The 12,851-nt window shown below is 40.9% G+C and overlaps 1 protein-coding gene across 2 annotated transcripts in view; it reads left to right on the top strand.

Annotated features, from left to right (window-relative positions):
* The window catches only part of ELAPOR2 (endosome-lysosome associated apoptosis and autophagy regulator family member 2), a 174,097-nt gene that overhangs the window by 78,759 nt on the left and 82,487 nt on the right, over positions 1–12,851 (top strand). Inside the window, exon 2 of one of the 2 annotated variants that reach the window (XM_039219969.1) lies at positions 8,403–8,523. The exons of the other annotated variant lie outside the window; for it this stretch is intronic. Within the exon in view, the coding sequence (XP_039075900.1) occupies positions 8,403–8,523 (121 nt within the window). The remainder of the gene's footprint in view (positions 1–8,402; positions 8,524–12,851) is intronic. 2 annotated transcript variants of the gene reach the window in all.

Genomic DNA, 12,851 nt, shown 5'->3' with positions numbered 1-12,851 from the left:
GGCTTCTCACATGGTTCCGGCTCACAGAAATCTGTTCTGACTCTGAAATTATTACATAATGAGGTCACATCATGCACATTCTACCTTATTTTTCCAGAGAGCATGGTTACTAAAAACCAAGCCATTTGGGTGCTAAGAAATAGTTGTGTCTAAATGGGGTGTCTTTCCTGATCAGATGAGGGCCTCCAAATGTGGGGCGATGGATGTGTTGGAAGTCGGTGGTGATGGTCGTGACAAGAATTCACCTGAGGCAGAACAAAGGCGATGGAAGTTTGTGGAATACACTTCAAGAGAGTGGAGGGCAGGACAGTAGAGGAGAGGTTGTCTGCAGCGAGGCCGTGGGTAGGGGCTGTTTTAAAAGGGAGAAGGTGAGGAGGTGTGGTGACATATGGAGTCTTCCCCCCACCAAAAAAAATTTTTTTTAAACATTTATTTATTTTTGAGAGACAGAGACAGACCATGAGCAGTTGGAGGGGCAGAGAGAGAGGGAGACACAGAATCTGAAGTAAGCTCCAGGCTCTGAGCTATCAGCACACCAGAATCTGCACACCCAGCACACCCAGGCACCCCAGAATCTTCCCCTTTTTTAGTAGCTGTGACTCGTTGTAAGTAGCGCATTGGTTAGTTATGGCCTGTGGATGTTTTGAGGTGGGTCTCCTGATGGGCCTGTCTCTATTCAGCCAGCTAGCTGATCACTTCGGCCCTTTCTGTGTTCATCACTCAAGCCTGTTTGCCTGAAACGGCCTCTACCATAGATATCTGCTAGAGGGCTTAGGGACAAATTGGCTGGGATAAATTTATTGAGAAGTGGAACAACATGGTACTTTATGGGAGAGGTAAGGGATGTTTGTTGGTAATTTTCACCAGAAGGAATTTTTAGTTGACTACTGACCTGTGATACTGACCTGTGATACTGTGTTCTTCTCTGGAGCCCTTAATCTTTATGCTTTCTTATAAAATTATATGGTGTGGTGTATGTGTATGTGTGTGTGCTGTCCACTCCAAACAAAATCATAAGCTTGAGTACAAGGACTATGTGTTTTAATTACTTTAGATTGTCCCCATAGCACTTAGGCCATAGTACTTCTTTAAAGAATCAAGTTCAAGTGCCACATAGTAAAGACTGATATATATTAATGTTAATATATAAAAATGATATATATTATTATAGGCATAAATCATTATATATGTTAATGTCTTATAAAATATGCATATTGTCAAGATATGTATGCATATATACTTATTTTTATATGTGAGATTTATGTAAATCATCAGCTAGCCTATGTGTAATTAAATTCTAATAGTTGTCATCATGCTTGGGAGGCAATACCCCAGGTTTTTTGTGGGTGCCATGAAGCTTTTGAAATATAAACGACTTTTGTATTTGGGGGTGTCATGGCAAGCCAAAACTGTTTGGTAGTTCAGGTAGTAAAAACAGATTTTATTCAGGAGCTGTTATAATAGCAGAAGAGAGACCTTAGTACAGAAATGGGTTTGGTTTTGAATATAACATGGACAAGTGGGGGGTTATAGGCAAGGACGCCCAAAGGCCAAGGCTTCCCTGGGAAGACAGTTTAGCGGAGCCTGCACTAAGATTGGTCAAGGAGAATGTTTGTCAGGGGTACTTGGGGACTCCCGTATTCCAGTGTTTCCTCATATTTTGTGTTTTAGTTGTAAGATAACACAGTTTGAGTCTTTGCTTTTTGAGAGTTTGTGCCTATATTTTTATTAATGAGCATGTGCGTGTGGGGGGTGTACCATGATGTCCGTTGAGGGATCATCTTTCCTTTGGTATTTGGTGATCAGTAGTCATTCCATGTTCTTTTTCTTTTTGGGTCGTTCTCTGGTTCCTACGTATTTATATTGCAAAATTTTCAAAGGATCCCATCATTTTGTTATTTGGGGCAGTGTCTCCATGCTCGAGCATTTGCAGAATAGCTCTCATCTTCTGCATGCGGTAGGTCCAAGCACTTTGTCCAGCTTATGATTTGGAAAGTATGGCTTGTGAGCAGATACTGCATTGTCTTCAGAGCTCGCTGTGACTTGTGTCATTATGTTTGGTATTAAACTGTCTGGAGCCCTGAAATTATCAGGAATTCTGCCCGCGCTTCTTGTCAGGGAAACTTGTGCAACATGTTGAAATAGGCAGGAAAGATTCCTGTGTGGTGCCCTTTGCTTGAACGCTCAGTCGCTCTAGTGGTCTATACCTTTGTCTTTGAACTATTTTACAACACTGTTGAGTTGTAGGAAACCAACAGTAATACAAATGACTCTTGTCCATGGAAATGAGAGTGTGTCTTATTCTTTGAAATGCAATTAATTGATCATTACCCTCCAGATATTTACCCTTTCTGCATCTCTTAGTTCATTTCACTTTCCTGGTTACCAGCTTATGTGTGTTCTTTGAATTCTCCTTGGAAATGGTTATAACATGTTATTGGTTGACTTGCTAATTAATGATAAATAAAATCTTTGATGTGTATTCTATATTGGTATAAGAAAAAAAGTTTACCTTTTTAATAGCTCTTTAACACCTGAGAAATTCCCATTTCCAAGGGATCACTGCAAATACTCAATGGTTTAAGTGGGTCTGTGGCTAGAGCTTTGGGGTATTATGTGTAAATCTGAAAACTTATTTACTATAATTCTCTTTATTTGAATATTTGAGGAGCATATATTGTATCTTTAGTGGTTTTACTGCAGCACACTATTTCTTACATCTTTGGTATGGATTTAAAGGTTGCTTTCGGACAGAGATTTTAAAGAAAATTCTCTGTTATCAGCCCAGATGAAATAGCCTATTAAATAATTTAAAACCCATCTGACTTGGGCTACAATCTCAATTCCTGACCCTAAATGTTGCCCTCTTCATCAAATAGGTCTGCATTTCAATATTTTTAAATTATAAATAAACACATTAAAGCTTCCTGCTGCAATCCTAAGCATTTTGTAACAGAGGATCTGTGGTCCTTTAGAGGTCAGTAAGCGGGAGGAAGCAGATAGGATAAAGAATTTTAGGAAAATTAATTGGCGTATGACATCTGCCATTACAGCTAGAAAATATGATATGCCTTTGACCTGTTCTCTTTGCTGTTCTCATCTCCTAACTGGGAACCTGAGTGACACAGAGGCAGTGGTAGAAGAGACCTGATGAGCTTCTAGCTTATTCTGAGGCCTTCGTTTGAAATTCATGTCAGACTTCTCAGCATCATTATTTTGCAAGGATGATAACAAATTACCTGACTTTTACCTATGGGGGTTAGGATCTTCTCAGTGTGATATGAAAATAGGAAAGACTTCCTCATACAAATAAGTGGGAGCAAGAGAAACAAGAAAGCCATTATGTAAGCGTGTGGCTGATCAAGGCTCTTCCACTAGGTGTTTGTGATAGGCTGAATAACGCCCCCCTGCCCGAGTCCTCATCCCTGGAACCTGTGAATGTTACCATTCCATGATCATCAACAACAACAACAAAAGGCTTTTGAAGATGTGTCTAAGAATTTTGAGATGGGAGATGATCTCAGTGAGCCCTGAATGCAGTCACAATTGGAAGAGAAAGGAGGCAGTGTGTCCACGGAGGCAGAGCCTGGAGTGATTTGTACAAGCTAACAAATGCTGGTAGCCACCAGAAGCCGGAAAAGGCAAGGGATGATTCTTCCCTGAAATCGCTGGAGGGAGCTTGGCCTGGCGGATGCCTCAGTGATGCTTGGACTACTGGCCTCCAGCATTGTGAGAAGAGGTTCCTGCTGTTGTACGCTGCTACATTGGTGGCAATTTGTTATACCAGCCATTGACAAACCAGTACAGACGTTGCTACCCGGGAGCGGGGAGGTGCTGTAACCAATCCTTAAAAATGTGGAAGTGGTTTTAGAATTGGGTAAGGAACAGAAAGTGGAAGAAATTTAAGGCACATTATAGGAAAAGCCTAGATTGTCTGGAACAGACTGCTGGCAGAAATGTATCACATCTGCCAGTGAGGGCTCAGTGAGGAGCACAGTAGAGAAAATGTAAACTTCCCTAAGCAGACTGTTGGTAGAGATAAGGGAAGGTGCTAGTGGATAGGGCTGAGAAGAAAATGAGGAATATGCCACCGGAAATTGGAGGAAAGACGATCCTTGTTACATAGTAGTGGAAAACATAGAAGAGTTTTGTTGTATGCTTATGTGGAAGTCAACACTTGTAAGTGATGAACTTGGATATTTCCAGAGGAGGATTTCTGAGCAAAGTATTGAAGGTATGGCCTGGTTCCTTTTTGCTGCTTATTGTGAAATGTGAGAGGAAATAAATAAAGAAGGAAGAATTCTTAAATAAAAAGGAAACCAGACTTGATGATTTGGGAAATTTTCATTTTGTCCAGGTTCCAAACGATGCTAAGATCAGGAGACCCACCATTAAGAAAGTATGCTGTGGAGAGAAGCCCGAGAATGTGTCTGCAAAATCTTTTGCTAGTGTTGAAGAAATTAGGTGTCTGACTCATGCATCTCTTTAACCCTCTCAGCAGAAGCCAGGAATAGGGATGGGACTGTCCAGGAAAGATCTTTGGAGGACCCTCCATCATGGGATGAATCCTGTGACATGCACAGGAGACTCACAAGGTTTTTGATAACATCAACAGAAATACTGCCAGCTTGAACTGAAAGGAACAGAGGTAGATGAAATGGAGGAAGGCCGTTGGAATCCCAAAATTTTACAAGCAAGAAACAGCTTAATAAAGTACTCAGCTGCAAAGATGTTCTCCTTTTCAAAAAACAAAGCAAAACAAGAAACAACCTAAGAACAAGTCTGAGGGTGGAGCTCTGGGCCCAGATGTTGGAGCCATAAACTACAGAGGATGGTTTCTAGACCTCAAAGCCTAATGGACTCTGTCCTGCCAGATTTTGAAATTACTTGGAACTGTTGGCTTATTCCTTTCCTTTCTCCCTTTCAGTTTATCCTTTTTAGAATGGGAATGTCTGTAACAGTTGTTAAGGTCCAAACGCATTGTATTTTGGAAGGAGGTAACACAGGTGACAGATGGAGAGGAATGTTGCCCCAGTGTGTATCATAACCAGAGTCTTCTCATACTTATTTGGAGGATTACATCTGGGACTTTGGAGCTGATGAGATACAGATGATGTTTGGGATTTTGAGTTGATGCTACGATCGGTTGAGACTTTACTGAATGTTGGGCTACACAGGATATATTTTGCATGTGAGAGGACCATGTGCCTTTGGGGATAGAGGGTGAATCATGGTGGGTTCAATAATGCCTTCCCTGCCCAGAGAAGGTAGGCATGTCCTCATCCCTAGAACCCATGAATTATCTTTTATGGAAAAAGGGACTTCAAAGATGTGAATAAGTTAAGATGGGGGGATTATTCTTTATTATCTAAGTGGATCCTAAATGTAATCACAAGTATACTTATAAAAATAAAGCAGAGGGAGCTAAGACAGAAGAGGAGAAGGTACTGTGACCGCAGAGGTGGAGACTCTAAGGCAACGAATGCCAGCAGCCACCGGACACTGGAAGAGGCGAGGAAGGAGTGGATTCTCCCCTGGTGGGAGGCTGACACATTGATTTTAGCTCAGTGGTACTGATGTTGGCCATGTTGTCTCCAGAACTGTGAAAGGTAGGGGGGAAGCCAGTGGTTTCTGCTTCTCTGCATGTTCTCATATCCTGTTTGAATATGTGACATCCTTAGGGTTACTCTTAGACTTGTCAAACCATCAGGCTTTCTATTAGAAACTTTTCCCACTCCTTCCACTTTAAAACAGTAACCTTCTATTTTAAGCATAATGATATTATATAAACTGAAAACCCTGGTAAATAAACACAAGGTTTGACTTCTGTTCTCACCTATGTGACATACCAGCTGGGTATCTCTGGCTAGATCACTCACCCAGTCAGAGTTTCACTTGAACCATGGCCATATTGTTAACTGTCCTTCCTGAACCAGGTCACTGTTATTATTACTCAGTGGTGTAGATGCATGTGAGGAATATCAGATAAATAACGTATGGTTCTACCATGTTCAACTATGAATGATGCTTCTTTGAGTTATATGGAAGCTATGAGGAGTATTTTTGCACATAAACTGTTTTTCCCCTTAGATTGGGTGCTACCAGAGAGATTTGGGGTTCAAATTTTTGACTGCTTTAAAGCTTTGATACCTACTGATCCACTTTCTCCATAAAGGTTATACCACTTTACTCTTCAATGGAAGGCACACGAGTGCCCCGTTTACTGCACTGCAGCCTTAGAAACCATTTTTTTTTAATGTTTATTTATTTTGAGAGACAGAGGGTGCACCTGTGTGATTTGGGGAGGGGCAGAGAGAGAGAATCCCACACAGGCTCCATACTGTCAGTGCAGAGCCTGACATGGGGTTCAGTCCCACATCAGGACATCAAGAGTCAGATGCCTGACTGACTGAGCCACCCAGGTGCCCCAGCCTTAGAAAACTTTTAAACATGATTTTAAAAACATTGTGTCAGCTTGATGAAAACTGTATTTCTTTGGCGAGGTTTAATTTTTTTAGTTTGTACTGATCTTTAATGAGTTGTCTGTGTTCTTTGACCCTATTTCCAAATAATTATGTGTTCTTTCCTGGATTTGTTTTTAGAAACCCAGGATTGTTAATTAACCTTTGTTGTGTGTTGTTTCTTCACCCATTTGTTGTTTTGTTGTTTGTTTTTTACTTCATGATGACTTCTTTGTTTAACCTTTGCAGGTAGTTACATTTAGTGAAGTTTTGCTGCTTTCCTTCCTTCCTCCCTCCTTCCCTCCCTCTTCTCAACTTTTCCTCTGGAAAATTTTTCCCATTTGGCTGCTTTTAATGATTTTTTTTTAGGTACGTAGATTTGCCCTTAGCTGACAGTAAGCTATATTTGAAATCAGGATCTTGTCAACTTAATCTCAAATTACCTGTTGTCAAGCGTGGTCAAATATTTGAGTGGAAAAAATAATATTCACAGATGATTGCCTGAAGGGTACACTCAATTTTATTTCTGAAGCAGAGTCTCAATGCAGCATAAAAACCTTGCTTCCAACCTGATAATTCCACCTTTTCATTTTATCTTAAGTATATGCAGAAACTGAAGCAGAGGAAACAGTTTGTGCTTTATCACATCTTCACTATCTCCTTTCTCCTTATCATTCTCTCCAGCCTCACCATCCTTCGTAAGGATAATAACTCTACCATTCATCAAGTGCTAACTCACTTTAGCCTAACACAGCCTAACATTTTCCATGCGTTATCTTAATTAATTTCCACAACATCATTACAAAGTAGGAAATATTACTATTCTAAGTTTACTAATGAAAAATGGAGGCTTTGAGAAGTCAAGTGTCTTGCCCAGTATTATACCGGTTGTACTTGGTGTAGTGGGATGTGAATTCACATCCAGACATTTCCAATTTCAGGAGCCATTTCTTAAGTAGTATTCTTTCTCTTTGTACACACGTGTGCGTGCGTAAGCATACACATACACCTTCCCACCTCATACACCTGATTTCCCGATATTGATAGGACTTGATTTTTCTGTTCTCTTTGGTCACTGATACAGTAAGGGAGGCAAAGTAGAGTGAATGAATCCAAACAGCAACTTGCAAGATACTCATTGAATAAATAGGATATTGAACAGAAAATATTCGGGGGAAGATTTAGAATTTTTTCTTTCTTAAAATGCTCCAGTGACATTTGTGCTTGTTCTTCCTCAGTTCAAGCACCTCACAGTTGGAATGTGCTTCTGACCAGGGGAAGTTGTTGTGAAAACATCAAAGCAACCAAAAGCTAGAGATAAGTGGGTTTGGTCTTAATTTGGCATTCGTAATAAATGTCTATTTTATATTCTGTGATTGATGGCAGCCTGCTGTGGTGGGTGTGAATAGAGCCTGGGAAAGGTGCTTAAAAAACTGTTTGTCTTTTACTAACATTTGGATGATTAATTATTATACCTGCTGTTAAATTTTAAACGGAGAATTAGGTCAGTGGGAATGGTTTCTTCTTTCTCTGAAAAACTAGGGACAGTGGTGGTATTCAGTTTCCTAGTATTATTTAGCTCTTTAGAATCATATCTGTCAATTATTTGGAGCTTAAAAATATCTGCAGAAGGGATAGGGAAGTGTGCTCTAGTGTGCTTTTCAGGGAGGTGAGGCTCAAGGTCATTGGTCACAGCTTGAGAGCATTGACTGCCCCTCCTCATATCCTCAGTGTCTACTCACTGCCTGGCCTGATATATTTTTTATAAACAAACAAAAAGCAACGCCCTGCTTGATGTGAATGGAATAGGGTGAGACTGAGAGTCAAACAGAGAGTACTGTTTGGAATCAGGCCTGCACGCAGGTTGGGTGTGATTGAGAAAGCACAATTGTCCCATTCAAACTGGCTCTAACAAAGGCTTGTTTTTGTGATTGTTTGCAGAAAGATTACCACTTTGAATATACAGAATGTGATAGCAGCGGCTCCCGGTGGAGAGTCGCCATTCCGAATTCTGCAATGGACTGCTCTGGCCTGCCTGACCCAGTGAGAGGCAAAGAATGCAGTAGGTTTTGACTTTTTGACTGTTTGTTTTCTTGATTAAGCTACATCCGTTTGGCCCATGAAGCTAATGATAATGAGTACCCCAGACTTTTAGAAAAATGAGCATATAGCATTGATGTCTAGCAGAGCAAAAACTTCTTAATACTCAGTGCCCTTATGCCTGAAGTCTGAAATTAGACAGGCAATGTTAAAGGATGCTTCCTGCTTTCTTCCTTCCTTCCTTCCTTCCTTCCTTCCTTCCTTCCTTCCTTCCTTCCTTCCTTCCTGTTTGTTTATTTATTTTGAGAGAGAGCATGTGCACAAGCCAGGGAGGGGCAGAGAGAGAGTGAGGGAGAGAGAATCCCAAGCAGGCTTCACACTGTAAGCGCAGAGTCCCACATGGGGCTCATGGTTCATGCTATCATGACCTGAGCCGAAATCAAGAGCTGGACACTTAATTGATTGAGCCACCCAGGCACCCTTTATTTATTTATTTAAAAAAATTTTGTTTAAAATCTGGTATACCATCTTAGTCTCAATTCTGGAAGTCAGAGTGGCAGAATTTCTCTTTAGATTTTTTTCTTTACATTTTTAAAAAGTTGTCAAAACCTTAGGTAAAACAGACATAAATTCTACCATCTTAACCACTCTGTAAGTGTACACTTCAGCAGCATTAAGTACATTCTCATTGCTGCACTGTCATCACCAGCATCTATGCATAAAATTCCTCCATTTAGCAGTGGGTTTGTTTTTTTCCAAGCCAAAGAAATCCTGTAATTTGCCTTTTTAGTATAACCTACAGATAGATGATAGAATTGATGAATATCACATTCAATAGCTTGTCTTTAGCAACTAAACAGGTTGGAAGTGCAGCATTATGAATTAATAGAGAAATAGGTTATTAAATCTGTTTTCATTTATAAACTCTGCTTTTTAAAATCCTTTCATTTGTTGAGCGATGGGTTCCTGCAGTGAAGTAGTCTCAGAGTATATTGGAGTTCAAAGCTAGAAGTAAGACAAAGACAGATTTTTTTTTTGGTTTTCATGCTGTCTCCCAAATGGTATTTCCTTTTTTTTTTTTATTTCTAGGAGAGAGAGAGAGAGACAGCGTGAGCAGGGGAGGGTCAGAGAGAGAGGGAGTCACAGACTGAAACAGGCTCCAGGCTCTGAGCTGGCAGTCAGCACAGAGCCCGACGCGGGGCTCAAACCCACGAACCGGGAGATCATGACCTAAGCGAAAGTCGGACGCTTAACCGACTAAGCCACCCAGGCGCCCCTCCCAAATGGTATTTCTAAAAGCTAAGTTTTTCTGTTTCCAAATAAAAGAACAGATAGATAAGCAAATTATTAAATGATAGTTAATTTTTTCCCATTCATAGAACCTGTTTCTCTTATGGGCTAGAGAAGGTATTGGCATGGGTGGTGGGTTTACTGATGAAAGGAAGCCAGGAATACAGCAGTAGTCTATGAGGCAAATTAGTGGAGAAAGCCATTATTTTTAGTAAATGATATTAAATGAATACCAAGAGAACTTGGGACCCTAGTAGCCAGGTGAAGACTTTAGTCTAGCAAGACTCTTTTTAAAATTTTTTTTAATGTTTATTTATATTTTAGAGGGAGTCATTGAGAGCCAGGGAGGGGCACAGAGAGAGGGAGACACAGAACCTGAAGCAGGCTCCAGGTTTTGAGCTGTCAGCACAGAGCCTGATACAGGGCTTGAACTCACGAAATACGAGATCATGACATGAGCTGAAGTCAGATGCTTAACCTACTGAGTCACCCAGGCACCCCTCAGTCTAGCAAGACTCTTAAGAGGATAGCAGGGTCAGTACAGAATAAGTTGATATAGGCTGGGGTATTCTCAGGTGCCTATACCTCTCACTAAGGGGGAATTTGAGTGTGAAAGGAAAATAGTCTGAAAAATACCTATAGATTTAGCTTGTTGTAAAATGCTTCAGTTACTTTCCTAGAAATTCTGTATATTGTTTATCTACATTTGCCTTTTACTTGTGAGCTAATTCCATGGTTCCCTTGTAAACAACCCTGTTGGGATGGACTTCCTAACCATTATGAACACTATTTTTTATCCGGGTGATGTGCTGGTGCTGGCTAGCACTGGCTTTTGAAAACTGATTATTAGTTTGAATTAGACCTGGATGAAATATTTCATACCATGGAAATTTGCAAACTACAAATCAGGTGCCTCCCTTCCCCTGAGACCTGGTTGTTAAACATTCACTCAACATGTCACTGATTAAATTTATTGGCCAAAGGTTCAAAAATCTGTCATAGATTTGATGCTTAAATAGGAAATATTTCTATTTGAAGATGGCCAGGGGATTTTTTGCACATTATTTACTAGTCTTGCAAAGATAATGTTATGAACCTGACACTATAGCTAGAACTTTTCTAAAACATTTTGGCTAATAATCAAGTCACTGTTAGTTTCTATTTTAAAAATGATACTACTTTGAAAATGATACTATCTTTAAAAATGACAACACTGACGTGATGGGTGGGGACATTTTTAATCTTGGCAATCTGAATTTTCATTTATTTCTGCATAATATGATTATATCTGCTCTAGAAACTGTTGGTCTGCCCTCTAATATGGGACTTTTTCTTTCTACGGTAAAAGCATACAAATATAAATTATTTTAAAATCCACAGAAAACATCTAAGTAACTTAGCAGCTCAGTTCATTCCTAACCCTAACCGTGGTGCTTACCACATTCCTAGTCATTAAAGTACTGCTGCAGGCAGTTATAGTAATAACTGAGTATTTCCTTAGTGGCCTAGATTTTCTATTGCTAATAATAGCTATCATTTCTCATGTACCAATTGTGTGCTAAACATTGTGCTGAGTGCTTTATATCCTTCTCCCATTGTATCCTTATGACAGCCCTCTCAGAGAGGTACCAGTGTTTCCATTTTACTGATGGAAAAAGTCAGAATTAAAGAAGTGAAGTACCTTACCACAGGTCACATGGCTGGGATGTGGCAGATCTGGGATTCAAGAGTGTCTGATATCACAGCCTGTCTCTGGGTTAGACTGCCATTTTGGATGGCGGACCTTACAGGTTCCCACATGGCAGATGTAAAGCTTTGTTGGTGGATATCTTCGAGGGAAGATTTTAGAAACTCTTGTGGTTCAGGGATAAAGGAGGATACAAGTGTTACGGTTCTGGATTGGCATGCTTCTTGTAAGCCGTGCCTAGATGATACCACAACCTTGGATGGTGGGTGGGGCCCTCAGGTGCTAGACTCAGCGGTTAGGCCACAGTGATATGGCCTAGTCGTTGGGCCACAAAGAAAAAGAAAAGAAAAACATGACACGTGGCAACTTCAAATAAGTGAAGAATATTTAGGGCAGGGCAATGATTCAGTAGGGCTTAATTTCCCCATATTGTAATATTTAAATGAAGTCAAACCCAGAGTTTGGGCTCAGTTGAAATTGCTATAGATGCTTCAGAATGTAACTGGGTAGGTTTTATTCTTTTTTTATCAGAAGAAGTGTATAGGCCTTTCCTTAGGAAAAAGCTGACAGGAGTGTTCGGGTAGCTGTTGTAAAATTTCCCAGAAAATCGATGGGCAAGCTATATTGTATAGTCTTTCTTTAAGAAAATCATATAAAATCCAGCTGTGAGGCTCCTGTAAGTGAGGCTGGTGAGGTCTGCGTTGGGCTAGAGCCCTGGGTAGAATGTGAGCAGGAAGCTTGTAGGGCTCAGGAAGCGGCAAGGAGAGGCCTCTGGGCTTTACCAACAGTGGCCCCGTACTGTCTTCCTGTTCCCTCTGTGGTGGCAAGCTCCTCAGTCTCTCAGATAGTCCTGCACTGGGCAGGTCACTGGCATGCCCTCAGGTCCCTCCTTCTGTCTGCTAATCCCAGGCTTATCTCCAGAGAACTTCACTGGTCCTCCAGAGGCCTGGGGCCGGGACACTGTTTGTGAGCATCACCCACCATTTGAGGTCTTGATGTCACTCAGGCCCAGCTCGCATGCAGCGTGCCATTTTTGAACTAAGACACTCCTTGTCTCCTCCCAGAGCAAGGGACAGAACCCTTATCCCTGCTCAGCCTCTTCATCACTGTTGGGTCAATTCCCTAAAATCTTGCCTTGACCCTCTGGGGTCTCCTTGACCTTCTTAGATCATCATAAACAATAGACTTTTGAGAATGCTTGCCCGAGTGGGGGTATATCTTATCTTCTCTCTCATACCTCATCTCTGTCTCCCTTCCTCTCCTTCCTCCCTCACCCTCTATTGCTCTCTGTCCCTTTTTCTCTCTCTCTGTCTCACTGGGAAAAAGGCCCAAACCTTAGAAATAAAAGCCTGGCTACTGGGAATGGGGAGAGA

The sequence above is a fragment of the Hyaena hyaena genome, unplaced genomic scaffold (genome assembly GCF_003009895.1).
Source record: "Hyaena hyaena isolate Hyena2069 unplaced genomic scaffold, ASM300989v1 scaffold_858, whole genome shotgun sequence".
NCBI classification, from domain to species: Eukaryota; Metazoa; Chordata; class Mammalia; order Carnivora; family Hyaenidae; genus Hyaena; species Hyaena hyaena.
Note: the sequence above shows the minus strand (reverse complement) of the source record. Positions and strands in the feature narration are given on the sequence as shown.